Source organism: Sorex araneus, chromosome 1 (genome assembly GCF_027595985.1).
Source record: "Sorex araneus isolate mSorAra2 chromosome 1, mSorAra2.pri, whole genome shotgun sequence".
NCBI classification, from domain to species: Eukaryota; Metazoa; Chordata; class Mammalia; order Eulipotyphla; family Soricidae; genus Sorex; species Sorex araneus.
The window spans coordinates 151095512-151113445 of record NC_073302.1 but is presented as its reverse complement, the minus strand read 5'-3'; the positions used below and the strand labels follow the sequence as shown (position 1 = coordinate 151113445).

Here is a 17934-nt window from a genome sequence, read left to right as displayed (position 1 = left end):
GGCAACTGGTAACATCTATTGTACTATTACAAAATTTCTTACAGATCATTTGTTATTCTTAGTAAAACAAGTCTGTATAAAAGTATACAGATATCAAATAAAAGTTCATATCCCATCACCCAGGTTATATATTCTTATTGCATTAAAGTAAATAAATATGTGGTTGGCAGACCACACCTCCCGCCCCTTTCTAGTCAACAGTTTTCTGTGATTACTGCTGGTGAAATATCATTATATCAGCATACATTTAAGTGTGCGACTTTGGAAGGGGTCACACCTGGCAGTGCTTGAGGAACCATGTAATGCCACACTGAACCAGGTTCTCCAGCATGCAAAGTTGGAGTAACCGGCATAAATGTGCGAGTGCGCATGCACACACACACACACACACACACACACACACACACACACACACACACACCCCTTTATCACCTATTTACCTTGTAATTATTCCAGTACAATGTGTCTTGGGTGATCTTTTCACCAAGTACTGGGTATGTTTGAATAGCAGCAGGCTTATAACCAGACATAATTGCATATAATTATACCGGTTCAATGGTAAATAGTCTGGAATTGAGATCAGAAACACCTGTATTGACTGCTTATGTCTGAAAAAGAAAATATTTTATATTCACATTATTCATAAACCTTTGAATATATTGTGTTGATTTTCACTCTCTACTTTTTTAAGTCAGTGTGGTAGCTTACAAATTAATGACACTAATTTCTAATACAAAGAAGATATAAAGGAAGCAAGAACATAGATAGGGCTACCCTATCACACCACTTTCTTGGCAATATACAAGGCTATATACAATGCTCACAAACCTAACAATCAATTTACAGTGCTTGGAAATAAATATGGTTCAGCCAACCAGAAGCCAGAGAGAGGCACACTGGCTTAGCTCATTTACTGCCCAAAAAACCCATGAAACTGAAAATGCAAAGACAAGACTTATCCTAATCTAGTTTTAAAATGACATTTAGGGGCCGGAGCGATAGCACAGCGGGTAGGGCGTTTGCCTTGCACGCGGCCGACTCAGGTTCGATCCCCGGCATCCCATATGGTCCCCCAAGCACCGCCAGGAGTAATTCCTGAGTGCAGAGCCAGGAGTAACCCCTGAGCATCGCTGGGTGTGACCCAAAAAGCAAAAAAAAATGACATTTAGTTTATCAGAACACAGCCTGGGGACTTGTCTTCCTTAAAAAACCTAAAGATATCAAGAAGGAAAACAAAGCTAATATGCTAATATAGTATCTAAAGGTAAATTTTAAGGTTTGAAATAAAATGAAACAGCTAATATTCTGATGTGGAAGCTTAAAAAAAAGTTAATTTTGAAAGGGTCAAATATCAGGAATGTAAACAGGAAAAAAGCAATTCTCAAACTAAAGTGACAGAACAGGATACAAAAGAATAAACTTTAAGTCATTATGACACTTCCTATTATTAAGCCAAAAAGTCTTTCCATAAGTATTTCACTGCAAGAGATTCGACTTTATCAGATAAACGAGTCCAGTGACATAACTTATCACCAATTCCAAAAAGTCAGAAGACAGAGCATCAGTAATACTAAAATAGATACAATTTATTTTATTTTTTTTATTTAATTAATTTATTTATTTTTAATTCGTGAATCACCCTGAGGGCACATTTACAGATTTATACACTTTTGTGCTTATGCTTCCCTCATACAAAGTTCGGGAACCCATCCCTTCACCAGTGCCCATTCTCCACCACCAGTAAACCCAGCATCCCTCCCACCCTCCCCGATCCCATCTCCCCCCACCCCACCCTGCCACTGTGGCAGGGCATTCCCTTCTGTTCTCTCTCTAATTAGCTGTTGTGGTTTGCAATAAAGGTGTTGAGTGGCCACTGTGCTCAGTCTCTAGCCCTCATTCAGCCCGCAACTCCCTCCCCCCACATGGCCTTCGACTACATTATAGTTGGTGATCCCTTCTCTGAGTTGCCCTTTCCCCAGAATGTGAGGCCAGCCTCCAAGCCATGGAGTCAACCTCCTAGTACTTATTTCTACAATTCTTGGGTGTTAGTCTCCCATTCTGTTATTCTATATACCCTAGATGAGTGCAATCTTTCTATGTCTGTCTCTCTCTTTCTGACTCATTTCACTCAGCATGAAACTTTTCATGCCCATCCACTTAAATACAAAATTTGTGACCTCCTTTTTTCTGACAGCTGCATAGTATTCCATTGTATAGATGTACCAAAGTTTCCTCAGCCAGTCATCCGTTCTAGGGCATTCGGGTTTTTTCCAGATTCTGGCTATTGTAAATAGTGCTGCGATGAACATACATGTGCAGATGTTGTTTCGATTATACTTTTTTGCCTCTCTGGGATATATTCCCAGCAGTGGTATTGCTGGGTCAAATGGGAGCTCAACCTCTAATTTTTTGAGAGTCGTCCATATTGTTTTCCAGAAGGGCTGAACCAGTCGGCATTCCCACCAGCAGTGTAGAAGGGTCCCTTTCTCCCCACATCCTCTCCAACAGCGGTTGCTTTTGTTCTTTTGGATGTGTGCTAGTCTCTGTGGTGTGAGGTGGTATCTCGTGGTTGTTTTGATCTGCATCTCTCTGATGATTAGTGATGTAGAGCACTTTTTCATGTGCCTTTTGGCCATTCATATTTCTTCCTTGGTAAAGTTTCTGTTCATTTCTTCGCCCCATTTTTTGATGGGGTTGGATGTTTTCTTCTTGTAGAGTTCAACCAATGCTTTATATACCATTGATATCAACCCCTTATCTGATGGGTATTGTGTAAATATCCTTTCCCATTCTGTGGATAGTCTTTGGATTCTGGCCACTGTATCTTTTGCGGTGCAGAAGCTTTTTAGTTTAATGTAGTCCCATTTGTTGATCTCTGTTTTTACTAGATTGCTTAGTTCTGTGTCACCTTTGAAGATACCTTTATCTTCAATATCGTGGAGGGTTTTGCCGACCTTGTCTTCAATGTACCTTATGGTTTGTGGTCGAATGTTGAGGTCTTTAATCCATTTTGATCTGACTTTTGTGCATGGTGTCAGGTCAAGGTCTAAGCCCATTTTTTTGCATGATACAATTTATTTTAAAGTCTGTTTTGGGCACTGGAGAGATACTACAGCAGGTAGGGTGCTTGCCCTTGATGCACAGAGCTGACTCCGAGCATCCCATATGGTCCCCTGAGCACTGCCAGCAATAATTCCTGAGTTCAGATCCTGGAGTAACCCCAGAGCATTGCCAAGGATGGTCCCAAAACAAAACAATCAGAAACAAAAAAAGTCTGTTTTGATGAAACATGGCAATCAATCATTAGAAGGGATATATTTTTTCTGTCCAAGCACGTTGTTCAAGCATACACTGGAGAAGGAAGCAGAAGTGGTCGATAACCCAACACTCAATTTCAACATTACGTAGGCACCAGCTAGAAATCTGAAATCTACCCTCCTTATTCCTAACATACAAATTAATCATTTATTTAACAAGATTTTGAAAACTTTCAAAATCTCTCTATACATCATCACATTCACTCTACTTTGTTCTACTTCCATCATATCTCATTCACAAAAACAGCACAATAATGTTCTCTCTCCCTTTCTCACTCATCCATCTTTCAAATGGCCAACAAAGTAATCCAACTAAATTCAAATATGAATTTGGCTACAAAATACAAAACTGCCCAGAAAACAAGGCCAAAGCTCTTTCACATGGCACGTACGGTGCTGTGATTGCCCCCTCTTGCCTTTACAGCCTCATGGCTCATTACTCTCTTCATGCATCATGCTCCCCCTTGTCTGTCTTTGCTCATTTGTAATTTCAGCCAGAAATGACAACTTTCTAGCTACTTCCTATTCATCACCTACAGCTCAACTCATGGGCCAGGTCTTCCACCAACATTTCCTTGATTCTGTAGACTGCAACAAAGGTCTGTCTTGTACAGTCCTCCCACTTGACTGCCAATTTCTGTCAATATGCATGATGGCACATGATCTCTCCCCTTCAATCGGACATTTCTTGTCTAGAAGATTTTTTTAGACTGTTCAAAGAATGTTTATATAAGAAAGGTGGGAAAGAAAATAAATATTGTGTTGAGTCCCAAGGAAAACACTAAAAATCACAAGTGTTCTCTTTCATATTACTATACAGTACAAGTCTTTTTTTTTCTGTACAGGACCAGAGAGTATTTTAAGGCGAGACAGACTAGCAGGAAAAATGAAAGCTATCACATAGCTCTTAGCAAGATAAAGAAATTGCAATTTTTTTCTAACAAAGCTCTCCCAAATAATGGAGAGAATTTTTGCTTATGAGTGAAAGAATGAGATTCTTTGGAGAACACGGACAACATTTCCCTTAAAATGTTGTCAAAGTTAATGTTTCCTATCATACATGCTCAAATGCTCATCTGTAGAACATTCACTGACTGCCCCAAAACATATTAGAGGGAGAATGTATTAGCCCCTTAAAAGTATAGGTAAAGGAATACTTAACTCTACTTTGAAAGAAACCACTTTAAAGTTTTGTAAAGAACGGTAGCAGTGATGGTTTGTCAGATTAAAGTGGCACACATCACTGAAGGCAAAAAAAAAAAAAAAAAGTGGGAGGAGAGAGACTAAGTCCACACAATACAGAGCCTGGAAGCAAGAAGTGGTGTGAAAATAAAGAGGGATAAAATTACTGGAGAGAGACTAGAGTCCGAGAGAAGCTAAGATGATAATATATATGTATACATATTGCACTGCACTATCATGTAGAATATCAAGTAAACGCCACGAGTAACTTTCAGCGTACTGTGACTGGGGTATTTTTTCCCATTATAGAAAGAGGGCTCCCTGAGACTGTGCATTTCAGCTCGCTCTTGAAGTGTGACATTAAATCAGAGCCAACTCTTAGGCTGCGCGCAGAAGCGGGAGGAGACTGCAAAGGAGGGCGCATTCGAAACTCCATAGCGAAGACAAGAGTTGGGAACTTGCCGGCTGCCTTGGGCTGGGGCGGATTATTCCGGGGACCGACAGAAAGGCTGAAATGATCCAAGAGGAAAATCTAGATCGAAGCTCAGTGGCCGGGACCCTGAAAGGCTGGTTTAAGGAGTGACCAACCTGCGGACACTAGGAAGCTCCGGAGCAGCATGCTGGACACCCGGGGAGGCCCAACGCGGGGCTGGAACTCACCCCGGCAGGAGCCGCCTTCACCTACCTCCGATGGACCCGCCAGGACGCCTCCACATCAAGGTGAATTTCGTGGGTCCCGCCAGCACCCTCCCTGGACCGCTCACTAACACTTGCAGAAGATCACGCGGACCCTCTCCGGAGGTGTGGGAGACACACGGTGAATGGAACTGCCGGGCCAGTCGCGCGGAGATGACGTCACGGCGCAGACGCGCGAGAATCGCGCAACCCGGTGGCGCCGGGGTGGGGCTGGTGGGCGGGCCATCGGGGCGGGGCGGAAGGGAGAGACGCCCCTCCCACCCCACCCCACCCCCACTCCCAAGCTTGGTTCTAAGTGACCCGCATCGGTCACCTGGAACGATCCGGTGTCCGTAAGGCTCCGGACCGACGCACCGCGCGCCGCGGCGGGTTAAACAGTCGAGGAGGCCTCTCGGGTTTATCGCGAAGCGGAACCGCTTTCGGCCAGAAAGCGAAAGAAGACATCGGAAGTGACGTCGAGGTCCAAACAAGCCCGGGCTGGGGCTGGGGCGGGGGCCGGGCAGCCTGGACGTAGATGGGAAGAGCCGATTCGTCGGCCGCTGCCGCAGGTGGCTGCGAGGAGGCCCGGAGCTGCCACCGGGTGGGGACCCGGCCGGGCTCCCCCTCCACCCTCCGGACGCGCCGCGACCGCGCGGACCGCGCTCTCTCCGCGACAGCCGGGCCTCGGCGCGCTCGGGTCCGGGACGCCGCCGGACACCTGTCGCCCGGGAGGCGTCGGGCGTTCCTCTCACGGCAGGATCTGGAAGTATGGGGGCTGGGGAGGGGGCGCTCCCAGCCGCGGCCGGGAGGGACCCGCCCAGGGGGCTCACTCGGTCTCGGTCGCCGCTTTCTCCTCCCCGAGGTCCTCTTACCCCACCCTCACCTCCTCCATAGTCTGCAGAAATTTGACTGAACCCGTCGGCTCTGCTTTTCCTTCCTTCCTAGTGACAAGTGTTCTATTTCCGCCCTCTGTCACTCAGAGTTGTTCTTCTGCCCTCAAAGACCCCTCCCCTGTATATCCATAAACCCTGGCAAATGATATGGAAATGTTTGCGGGGGGGGGGGGGGCGGAGCGGGAGAGGACGCGGCGGAAATGTCAGAGATGCCTGTTGCAACCGTTCTTTGTTAAGTCAAATGAGCCTTTTAGAAAACTTAGGTGATGAGTTGCGCGGGGTGGCACAGCGCGGATAGATAGTGCTGGAAGAAATGGAAAATGGGGTTTGAGCTCGTGCTTTTTTCGTTTGTTTGTTTTTGCATCATGCCGGGTCATTTCAGGATAGAATCTGAAGCACTAGTTAAAAGATTTTTGTAAGTTTGGTGTGCAATGAAAGACGAGTCCTCATGGTACAAGTGTTTTCGGTTTGGGAGAGGGGAAGTGTTGTTTCAAAGGAATGGGAAATGCTTGAAGAGCCAAGTACGGGGCCTGGGAGACAGTCCAGAGGTTACGGCAGTCACTTTGCATGCGGCTCTGGCTCCGACAATGGTTCGAATCCCGGCCGCACATCTGGTTTCCTGAGCACCTCCGGGATGCGGTCCCTGAGCAGAGAGCCAGGAGTTGCCCCCAAACACTGCGAACACTGCGGCCACTGGGGCCACAGCACGAAGTGTTATAAGCGGAGTGCAGGGAGAGCTCGGGGAAGTTACACTTACTTCCTTGGGGTAGGAGGCTGTGGGAGGGTGTTCACCCCTGAGGAAAATGGAGCCTTTCAAAAGACCACCCCAACACCCCCCCGCCCGTCACCAGGATTCATTTCCTCTTCTGCTTGCCTGCCTTTGCTGAAGTGTACTGACTTTGTTGCCTATTTATTATTATTACTATTTGTTCTTTTCTTCCAACATTTTTCTTCTCTGGAAGTCGGGTTCATTTAGTCCTGCTAAATAGAATAGATGGATGGAATCAGAAGGGCTGGTTGGGTTCCTGTAACTCACAAATTTGCTCATTCTCCTCTGGAGGATGGGGATAATAGTTACTGCCCTGACTACTCAAAGGATTATGTAAGGATCCATCTTGAAAACATATTTCACAGCTGTAAACAGTGGTTATAAATGTATGGTCTGCTACTCTTTGCTCCACTGTGATCCTACAGCATTTTCTCTTTTGATTCCAATTAATGCCGATTTTAATACACCCTATGCCCTCTCAAATATTTCCAAGGGTCTGTAAACCCTAATGTGAAGAACTTAACTGGATGTTATTTTCTTTCTGTCCTGGTGATCATTTATGTGGAACAATTATAAATCTTGAAGTTCTTCATTTTTTTAGAGGCACATTAAGTACAGTATTGAAATCTCTCTTTTTTTTTTTTTTTTGCGTCACACCCGGTGATGCACAGGGGTTTCTCCTGGCTCTGCACTCAGTAATTACTCCTGGTGGTGCTCAGGGGACCGACCATATGGGATGCTGGGAATTGTACCTGGGTCAACTGCGTGCAAGGCAAACGCCCTACCCGCTGTGCTATTACTCCAGCCCAAAATTTTCTCTTTTTAAGTAATGAAATTTCTCTTAAGATTCTTAAGATCTATAGGGCTGTCCTAGTGATTACTAATAATCTATTTAAAAATAATAATTCATAATGAATCTTAAAATTATGCTTGAAGAGTTAGCATTTTTGAAAAAGAGTGGCTTTTTTTGAGATTTGAAGTATAGGAAACATTTTATGACATACAATAAAGTTTACAATGCAAACATTCAAGGGAAAATTAAAAGACATGTAGAGTAAGTAAAGCAAATGTAAAGTAAATGCTTTATCTTTCTATAGCATTTCAAATCGAGATAAGAGAACAAAAAACAAAACATATATATCATAAAAATAGTCCAAAACTGGTCCAAAGAATATTATTTGTGATCATAGAAAAAGAAGTTCCTACAATATTCACTAGACGTCTAGGCTCTGGAGCCTGGCAAACATGCCCAACTAGGGAGATAATCAAATTAGTTTTCCAGAGCTAAACAACGATCCTGAGCATCACTTACAGTACAGCAGCAGCTGTGGTACCTCTCAGTCAGCGAATGAGAACCCAGTGTCATTTAATTTTGCATTGATCTGCCAAAGAGTGGCATTTATTGAGTTCACGTCTTGACAACCTATACAGGTTTTCCCTGCAATCCAAAGTAGAATGCTTTCGGGGCTGGAGCAATACTACAGCAGGTAAGATGCTTGCTTTGCAAGTAAGCCAACCTGGCTTCCATCCCCAGCATTCCATATGGTTCCCCCAGCACCACCAGGCACAATTCCTGAGTGCAGAGCCAGGAGTAACCCTGAGCATCAGTGGATATCACCAAAAAGAAGAAAAAAAAAGTGGAATGCTCCTAGTTGAAATGATATAGTAATTATTATTATTTTTTAGGTCTGGGAATGCTTATTTTTTTCTGTATAAATTAATGGGAACCATAACATCTGAGCATTCTATTTTCAGATAGCTGAGGAAAACCTGTATTTGAAAAAAAAAAAAAAGCAATTCTTATTTCTTAATAGTTATTACGAAGATGGAGATACCTAATGTCCCAGAAAAGGAAGCCAATCTATGCACACTCAATTTTCACAAAAAACTGTATTAACTTGCTAGTCATTGATCTGAATGAAATGAATAAAATAAATATATCTTTAGTTCACCATAACCAAAACTTTGTAATTTCTTTCATTATCCTGGGAGTCATGGGTATCAGAAAAGTGAGAGAGCTACTTTATAAATACAGCATGTTAAAAAGATGAGCCTTCAGAGCTTAAAGTTTCATATGAAAGCTTATTTTTATTGTTACCCATTTGGCATATTCTGGAATAGGGAAAAGGGAGATAGGCAACTAAAATTTGTTGACCACCTCGTGGTAGAGGTAAGAATGTAATGTATTTCATCTTATCTTTGCCAAGATCTTGAAAAGTTAATGGTAAGACCCATTTTACAAGTGAGACAGAGTTAGTGAGATGAATAACTCACTCCAGTTCACATAGCTATTAAATGCTGAAGTGTGACTTCACGCTGAGTTTCTCTACCCTTGAACATTGTGCATTTCCTTAAAGTAGGCTTTTGAAAGCCTTGTTTGTATGCTTGATTGAAATGATTAGTTTGTATCATATTTCTACTTACATTGATAGAGTTTTTTTTTTTTCAGAATTTTTATATCAACTTTAACAATACATTGGATACCTCCCCTACAAACCCAAGAGGAAATGATGAAATGCTTTAATTATTAAAACTACGATTGGAATCATGGCTACAACATCGAATCTGGATATGGGCACCCAGCTGAAAGTGGAAGAGTGTGCCAGCAGTTACAGTTTAGCTGGCATGCCCGACATTAAACTAGAGCATTCACTGGACCCAACCGCAGAGGAAGGATCAGCACAGGGCATTGCCATGGGAATGAAGTTCATACTGCCTAACCGATTTGATATGAACGTGTGTTCTCGATTCGTCAAGTCCTTAAATGAAGAGGATAGTAAAAATATTCAAGATCAGGTTAACTCTGACCTGGAAGTGGCATCTGTCCTATTTAAAGGTTGAAAGTTATGGTATAAATATCTGTATTTGTTTGGTTTTTATTTGTGGTTTTATTTTTCCTTTTTTGATTGTGACTTAGTATTTCCATTCATAGTATGATTTTGTGGAATCTCATAGAAATCAAAAATGATCTCATAGTATGTGAATAGGTGTTTTTTTTTTACTTTATTTTTTTGGAGATTAATAAAATTCCTTGCTGTGTCTTTTTAGTTATAGGAAAGAAATATGTATACCTTTGAGAAACAAAATTGACTTATATTCTTTATTAGATGAATATTTTTAACATTAGTTTCCTGTGCCTTTTTTTGTTGTTGTTGTTTTGGTTTTTGGGCCACACCCAGCAATGTTCAGGGGTTGCTCCTGGCTCTGCACTCAGGAATTGCCCCTGATAGAGCTCAGGGGAACATATGGGATGCCGGGGATCAAGCCCCAGTCAGCTATGTGCAAAGCAAGCACCCTACCCACTGTACTGTTGCTCCAGCCCAATTTCCTATGCTTTAATGCAGTGAAGTTTGTCTTGTAGATTTGCTTTTATAATAATCTATCAAGTATAAAAACTAGTTCAAATAAAGTTGCTCAAGGGTAATACAATTTCTTTTCTTGAAACTTATACTATTGTAATATAGATTTATGACAAAAGTAGTTTTAATAACACTCTAGAAACAGCTAAAAATATTAGACTTCATATATATCTTTCTTAATATAAAGTTACATAGAACTTTTAAATACTTATTCATTAAAATACTGTTTCAATCTCTCTAACTTAATTTTTACTTAGCGGAGTGCAATATCCATACATCTCCTTCTCCGGGAATTCAAGTAAGGCATGTCTACACTCCCTCTACAACAAAGCACTTCTCACCTATTAAACAGTCGACCACTTTGACCAACAAACACAGAGGAAATGAGGTCTCAACCACACCTCTGTTAGCCAATTGTAAGTGCCGCACTAATACATAAAAATACCCTTACTACTATTGTAATGGTTTGGGGTTTGGCTTTGAAATTGTTTTCATTAAAGGCTATTCTGTTTGGGAAGGCATGTGGCATCTTAATAATTTTAGTAATTTAAAGCTGTTTCACCAGGGCTGGGGGAGAGAGCCCAGGTGGGAGAGCATATGACTAGCATGCATGAGGTCCTGAGTTCAATCCCCAGCACTAAGATCAGCATATGATTTGTAGTGAAAGTTAATCTCTACTGTCTTTTTTTTTTTAATTTGACTCTACAGCCGCTTTATACAACTTTGAATTCACAGTTTTTTTACTATAGAATCATTCTAAAAGAAAGGGCTAGAGAGATAGTGCAGTGGGTAGGGTGCTTGCCTTGCACATAGCCAACCTGAGTTCAACTCCCAGCACCATATATGGTCCCCCAAGCCCACCAGGAGTAAGCCCTGAGCCTCTCAGGTATTCCCCTCCCCCACTAAGAAAAAGACAAAGAATTATCAATTATTCAAAAATAAATAAAATTAGTTAAAGTTTTTCTATATAAACTAAACTGTATGCTGTATTACAGATAGGGTGATGAGGGAGAGCCAGTTAACTAGTTGAGGTTAGGAGCCATATATGAGAGTGTAACGTAAATGTGCCTGTGCTGTAGAGTATTGTGAAACATAGGGCTTTACTTTGTAATAGTGTGCCATTAGGACCAGACCGGTAGTACAACAGGTAGGACACTTGCGTGGCACACAGCCGACCCAAGTTCAGTCCCCGTCTGATTCCCCAAGCCTGCCAGGAGTGATCCCTGAGCACAGAGCTAGGAGTAAGCCCTAAGCACTGCCACGTGTGACCCCCCCCAAAAAAAAAAGAGGAAAGAAACACTGTACCCTGCCAGATTCCCCACCCCCTTCCCTTCCTTTGCTGTGAGTAAAAGTGTTCCCCCACTTTTTATTGTGCTCACTGGGTGTGCGCATGCAGTTGTATGGTTTGCATACACTTGGTTGTGATATGCTGCATATCACACAATTGGACCCTAGATAGCAGAGCTTTGAGCATGACAGCTGGCTGTGTGGGGCGGTGTCAAGGATCAAGCTCCTGACCTCGCAGGGACTCTTAGGGCTGACCTCTCTTCAGGCCCGCTCCTAATTTATTTGCTATTAGCAGTTAAGCCAGAAGGAGTGTCAGACTTTTTCTTTTGATTGCTATTTCTGCTTTACTTACGTCAATTTGTGCTTTCGGATTGCTTTCCTTTTTGTGTTAAAGCCTGGGTTCAATTACTGGTACAGATGAAGAAAAAAGAATAAAATAGATTGTCTTAAAATAGTTCAACCACAGGATTTTTGAGCTGTAAGGAAATGTCTCGAAATCATGCGGTCCACAGCCTTCATGTTACAAACAGAAATGTTTGAACAGTTAACATAGGTCACACAGCTAATTATCCATATCTAGGTCAGCACTCAAAAATTTTACTTCCAAGGCCAGTTTTCCATTTATTATCTCACTCCTAAAGTTAAATACCCATTGAATTCAGTATGGTATTTGGCACTTTGAAGGATTAAAAATCAATAAAAAGACAAAAAAGGTATGTCTTTGTGTTTGTTGGATCCAACTTCCTCTTAAGTTTGGATAGAGAGAGAGAGTGTTTCCTCCCCACCCTCCCATGAAAACATGCATTTATCATTTGTTGTTTTGTTTTTGGAACCCATCTGGTACTGCTGAGGGCTTACTCCTAGCTCTGCATTCAGGGATCACTTTTGGCAAGCTAAGGGGACCATAAAGGGTGTTGGGCATCAAACTTAGGGCAGTCACATGCAAGGCAAGTGCCTTACTTGCAGTACTGTCTCTCTAGCCCTGCATTTATCATAAATGAAAAGAGAGAAAGGATAAACTGACAATTGACTTTTTAATCATTGATAATAAATCTGTGTATTCATTGGTCATATAATTTGTTGATACTGGAATTAACTTGGACATGTAAGAGTTAATTTTCAGATAAAAATGACTACTTGCAGGGCTGTGGGGGGGGATAGTACAGTGGGTATGGCGCTTGCCTAGTACTCAGCCAACCCAGATTTGATCCCTGGCATCCCATACACTGCCATGTACTTCCAGGAGTGATTCCTGAGTGCAGAGCCAGGAGTAAGTCCTAAGCACCATCGGGTATGGGCCCCAAACAAGCAAAATAGCTGCTTATAATGTCATGATATATTTGAAGCTATCTATTTAAAATTGCAAAAATGATAGCCTTTATTTTGAAAACAAAATTGCTGTGCAACCATGCACAATGAAAAGGCAAGTGTACAATACATAATGCTTTTTCTAATTTTCCTTCAGCTCTGTCTGTTCACCAGTTGGCTGCTCAAGGAGAGATGCTGTACCTGGCCACTCGTATTGAACAAGGTAATAGTCCACTTTTTAAATTTATTTAAAACTAATTCAGTAGGGGTTTTTTTGTAGATTTGTTACTGTTTCATTTTTCGGACAGGGAAATACAAAAGAGAAAAATGAGTAAGTTGCAGTTTGTCGCCAAGCAAATAATTCCATAAAGTTGGGTTTTGTTTGGAGGTTTATTTGTTCTCAGACTTTTTCCCCAAGACCAAATATAAGTTTCTTACATTTTCTGAATTTTTTTTCTTGAAAACATTTGTTTATCTTTGGGATTGTGTGTCAGAATATGTTTGTGCTTCTATTTATACAGGAGGAAATATAGGAAAAATGAAATACACTTTACTTTTTTACTAATCTTTTGGTAATATTTTCTTATAAGCACTGCAAGGAGTGATTCCCACATTAATTCAGTGGGATTAATTGCAGTTCTTTGTAACAGTCTCATGATTTTGCATTGTATTGCCTATACATATACTGTTTTTTTTTTTTCGACTAGTCTCCCTGGTGGTGGCCAATCCAGTGTGTTGCTATTAAATGAAAGTATGGGCATTAATTTTAGAAAGTTTCTGTTTGTTTTTTGCCAAATTCAAAAAAGGTTTTATGTAAGGGAAAGGAAAGAGGAAAAGAATTAGGGAAGCTCCTGGCTTTATGGGAAAGGGCTCCTTAAACAGATTTCCCTTAAACTGTAGGGTTAAATTCCTACAAATATATTTGAACCAAAAGGTATATGGATTTTTATTTTCACAAATACTATTCAGTGTTTGTTCTCACATCAAAATTAGTCAGTTTCCCCACATTTTCACTGACACGGGATATTACATAAGACTTTGATCTTTGCTAATCTGATAGTTGAAAAAATGGGATCTTTGCCTGTTTGTTCATTCATATTTCTTAAATCACCTATTTGGGTTTCTCTTTTGTGTGAACTGCTTGTTGCATACTGTTTTGTATGAACTTGCCTAAGTTTTCAAAATTCACTTTGTGTTTTTTTTTGGCATATTTTTTCTACTTTTTCATTTTTCCTTTGAGTTTGCTTATCGTAGTTGAAACATTATTGTGGGGGTCCCTCCTTGCAGTGCTTGGGCCTGACTGTGCTTGGGACCACCAGGGCCACACGGGTGATGCTCAGGATCCCTTGCAGTGCCAGGGAATGAAATCCTGGGCCTTGCACCCATGCAAAGCTTGTGCCCTGCCACATGAGCCCTGGCCCTGGCCCAAAGACTAAACATTTTTAAGTAGTCAGTGTAAGTTTTTCTTGTGCCTTCTGCATTTTATATCTTGCTTAGAAAGGATTTCCTATGCCAAACTTATAAATAAACCCATTCTAAAAAAAGCTGGTTACACATAATACTAAGTACATGCTATAGAATATCTAACTCGGAGTTAGATATTCTATAACATGTACTTAGTATTATGTCAATCCTAGTAGTTTTATATGGAAAAACAAGATTTCTTGAATGTAACTATGTCCCTTGAGGCACATATAAGCACACTTAGCAGATTGCTACCTCATGCAGTAGGACATCAGTGATCTAAAAAGTGAACCTCATTGCATAGTGTCACTGTCGAGTGGGCACCAGTAACGTCTCTCATTGAGAGACTTATTGTTACTGTTTTTGGCATATCCAATACGCACGGGTAGCTTGCCAGGCTCTGCCGCATGGGCTCGATACTCTCGGTAGCTTGTGGGCTCTCCGAGAGGGGCGGAGGAATCGAACACGGGTCGGCCGAGTGAAAGGCAAACGCCCAACCGCTGTGCTATCGCTCCAGCCCATTGCATAGTATAACCAGCTTTTTTTAGAATGCCAGTATTTTTCTTAGTGATGTTTACTATGTGGTTGTTAAATTGCTTTTCTTTTAAATAGAAAATGTTATCAATCACACGGATGAAGAAGGATTTACTCCTCTGATGTGGGCTGCAGCACACGGGCAGATAGCTGTGGTAGAGTTTCTCCTTCAGAATGTAAGGAAAATGCCTCAGAAAAAAATGTATATGTATAGTTACTTAAGTTCCGTGCAGTCTTGAGTAAAGTTTTTGTGTCTTCAGCCAGCCAGAGACCATGGGTAGAAGATCAAAAAATTTAAAAAAAAAATTCTTAAATGCTTTTTCTGTACTCATGGAACTTAGACCTCGGTGGGCAGCAGAACTAACCCTACACAGAACTCTGAGAGATGGTTTCGTGCCCAGCCCCTCTCAGAGCCCTGGAGCAAGATGACTGCCAGCCCTGCAGGAGCCGCCTCAGGAAAGAGCTGTAACGTGACTTCAGAGAGAAAGGGTAGTTAGAATTGGACAGGGAGGAAGGAAGGCCTCTGGACGCCTTTGATAACATGAGCGCCCATGAATCGATGTTGAAATTCTTATTAACTGCAGAATATTACCTCGCTTACCTGATGAGCTGTAGTATTTTTTGACAGAAGTGACCATATCCTAGTCTCCTTGAACTGAAAAGCTTTTTATCTCCCCTTCCCACACCAGGGTGCTGATCCACAACTCTTAGGAAAAGGCCGAGAAAGTGCACTATCATTGGCCTGTAGTAAAGGCTATACAGACATTGTCAAAATGCTGCTTGACTGTGGAGTCGATGTAAATGAATATGATTGGGTGAGTATGACTACTGCAACAAACTCTTAAGACTTACTGGGTGTAGGAGCAACATAATAAACACCCACAGAATAATGTATTTACTGAATGGGTTAAACACTGAAAGGAAAAGTAAAGGTCATAATAAACTTAATTATTAGTTCTGATTTAAATATTTTTCACAAAGTATTAAAATGACCCGTAGCTTACTTTCATGTGCCCAGCTCTTTGTAAAAACAGTTTGCTACAGCATTAAACTTGAGTCTTGGCCACTAAATCACTCTTTATTTTGCAGAATGGAGGGACACCTTTGCTTTATGCTGTACATGGGAATCACGTGAAATGTGTAAAAATGCTCTTAGGTAAGCAGATAAAAGTGAAAATATTTAGAAAATTCCCATTCCATGGCTGGAGCAGTAGGACAGTGGGTAGAGTGCTTGCCTTACACGCATCCCACCCTGTTTCCATCACCAGCACCCCATATGGTCCCCCAAGCCCTGCCAGCAGTGATTCCTGAGCACAGCTGGGTGTGACCGCTCCCCCCAAAAAAGGGAAACAGTGCCCTGTAAGGACTTCCTGTTTCATTTACAAACTGCCCCCCATGGTCAGGACACCCACTCGGTCTTTTTAGCTGCATTCATGCCTCTGCCGCTCACCCTCAGAACACCACCCACAGGAGTCCCGTGTGAGCACCCTCCTGAGCACACACATCTCTGCAGGCAGAGCCCTTGTCCTCGGCGCTTTCCTTTTGAATGTCCCTTGTTGTTTTCTCTGTCACATATGCAGAAGGTCTGTCTCCACCTGTACATGCCAGTTAGTTCAATTGATGCCCAGTGTCTTCTCTCCGGCTCACCCAGGTGAACCCTGTGCTTTCTCTAGACTCTTATCTTAGTTGACTGCCTGAAAATACCCTCCAAAATGGCTGAAACTCTCCCCTGTTATTTGCACATGAGCCAGTGGTGGACAGATACATCCACATTTTCATTTTACTTACGTAGGTTTTTCTATTTTGGTATAGAAAATGGAGCTGACCCAACAATTGAAACTGACTCTGGATATAATTCTATGGATTTAGCTGTAGCCTTGGGCTATAGAAGTGGTAAGTGTTTTAGAATCTCAGTTTCATTTTACTAAAAGTTTGAAAATGTACAAACCATTTATATCAATTATAGTCATAGAACATTCATGTTACCCTAACTGCTAACTTTAACAATGAGAAAAATAAAAAATTCCTATAAATTCTAGAAGTTAGTTATTGTTAAATTTTCTTCCATCCAAATAATTTCTGGAAGATAATTGTGCATCTGATTATGGGATTTACTTAATATTCTCAAGCAATATTAATTACAAAGCATTTAATAGTGACACTTTCTCTGTTTCTTAGAACAGGTTTATATATACTCAGTACTATTCTTCAATTTCAAATTTTGGGACCAAGACAGAAAAATCTAGTAAATTTAGTTACTAAGTCAGCAACACATGAAGTTTTTTAACATTTAATTATTCCATTGCAATATCACCTTCAGAATGAATCTATCCAATTCATTTAAGTTATTTTCAAGTTAAAAATAACCGTTTTAGGGGGCCAGAGAGATAGTACAGTGTGTAGGGTGCTTGCCTTGCATGTGGCCAATGGGCTTTGATCCCCAGCATCCCATACAGTCCCCCAAGCCTGCCAGGAGTGATTACTGAGTGTAGAATTAGAAGTAACCTCTGAGATTGCTGGGTGTGGCAAAAAAAAATAAACACAACTGTAAATTGGGTATATTAAGTTAAATTTGATAGTTCTTTTTAAAATTTTGTAATCTCTCTCCTGTGATCTTGATAACTCATTTGTTTAGTTCAACAGGTTATCGAGTCCCATTTGTTGAAGCTGCTTCAGAATATCAAGGAGTAGACACAGTCATCTGAAAGTGCTGTCTTCTCCTTTTGTTTACTTTTTGGCCCTTAAAAATAATTGTTTTGTTTACTTACAGATTTTTTACCTCAGTTGCAATATTTACTGATTTTTAGTAAGTTTTAATATTACTCTGAGTAATTCACTGGTTTGTAATAAAATTAATATCAGTGCTTTTTTTATAAATGTTTTACTGTGTATTTAAAATTATAAATTAATGTTTTGTGACTTGTAAATTTTTAAAGTACAGATAGTTATTTGTCTTTGTATCAAGTGATGTAATTTAACATTTTCAGAAATTATTCTACCTATTCATCTTCACTTATTTTAACTCATTGACTTTATATAGGGTTTGCTATAAGTCCATAAAAGAAAAAATTTGTTATTGTTGAATTTAAAATGCACAGTGTGATTGTTTACAAAATTATGTTATAAATAAAGTACTTTCTCTGTTA

At 41.0% G+C, this 17934-nt stretch overlaps 2 protein-coding genes across 4 annotated transcripts in view; one reads left to right on the top strand and one right to left on the bottom strand.

Moving 5' to 3' along the window:
- UTP15 (UTP15 small subunit processome component) overlaps positions 1-5464 on the bottom strand; it is a 21821-nt gene extending 16357 nt beyond the window's left edge. The window contains exons 1-2 of one of the 2 annotated variants that reach the window (XM_004608514.3): positions 5185-5464; positions 441-608 (exon numbers count right to left, since the gene is read on the bottom strand). In XM_004608514.3, coding sequence (XP_004608571.1) covers positions 441-530 — 90 coding nt within the window. In that variant the 5' untranslated portion in view covers positions 531-608; positions 5185-5464. The remainder of the gene's footprint in view (positions 1-440; positions 609-5184) is intronic. The other variant, XM_055136364.1, reaches the window with a different exon arrangement.
- On the top strand, positions 5464-17934 carry ANKRA2 (ankyrin repeat family A member 2). Of its 2 annotated transcripts, none has more exons than XM_055136376.1 (9): positions 5464-5655; positions 9286-9672; positions 10453-10611; positions 12948-13013; positions 14867-14964; positions 15478-15603; positions 15878-15944; positions 16601-16681; positions 17424-17934. In XM_055136376.1, exons 2-9 carry the CDS (start codon positions 9384-9386, stop codon positions 17477-17479), a joined length of 942 nt encoding a protein of 313 aa, XP_054992351.1. In that variant the 5' UTR covers positions 5464-5655; positions 9286-9383; the 3' UTR covers positions 17480-17934. The 2 variants fall into 2 exon arrangements, with proteins under 2 accessions (XP_054992351.1, XP_054992348.1); XM_055136373.1 differs by lacking the exon at positions 5464-5655 and adding an exon at positions 5662-5940.

What these genes read in the sequence shown, in the direction of transcription:
- ANKRA2 (XM_055136376.1), top strand. Translation starts at nt 9,384, where the DNA reads ATGGCTACAACATCGAATCTGGATATGGGCACCCAGCTGAAAGTGGAA. An exon ending in TAGAGTTTCTCCTTCAGAAT is followed by an intron (nt 14,965 to 15,477) that starts GTAAGGAAAATG and finishes TTCCCACACCAG; the next exon opens with GGTGCTGATCCACAACTCTT. An exon ending in AGCCTTGGGCTATAGAAGTG is followed by an intron (nt 16,682 to 17,423) that starts GTAAGTGTTTTA and finishes TCATTTGTTTAG; the next exon opens with TTCAACAGGTTATCGAGTCC.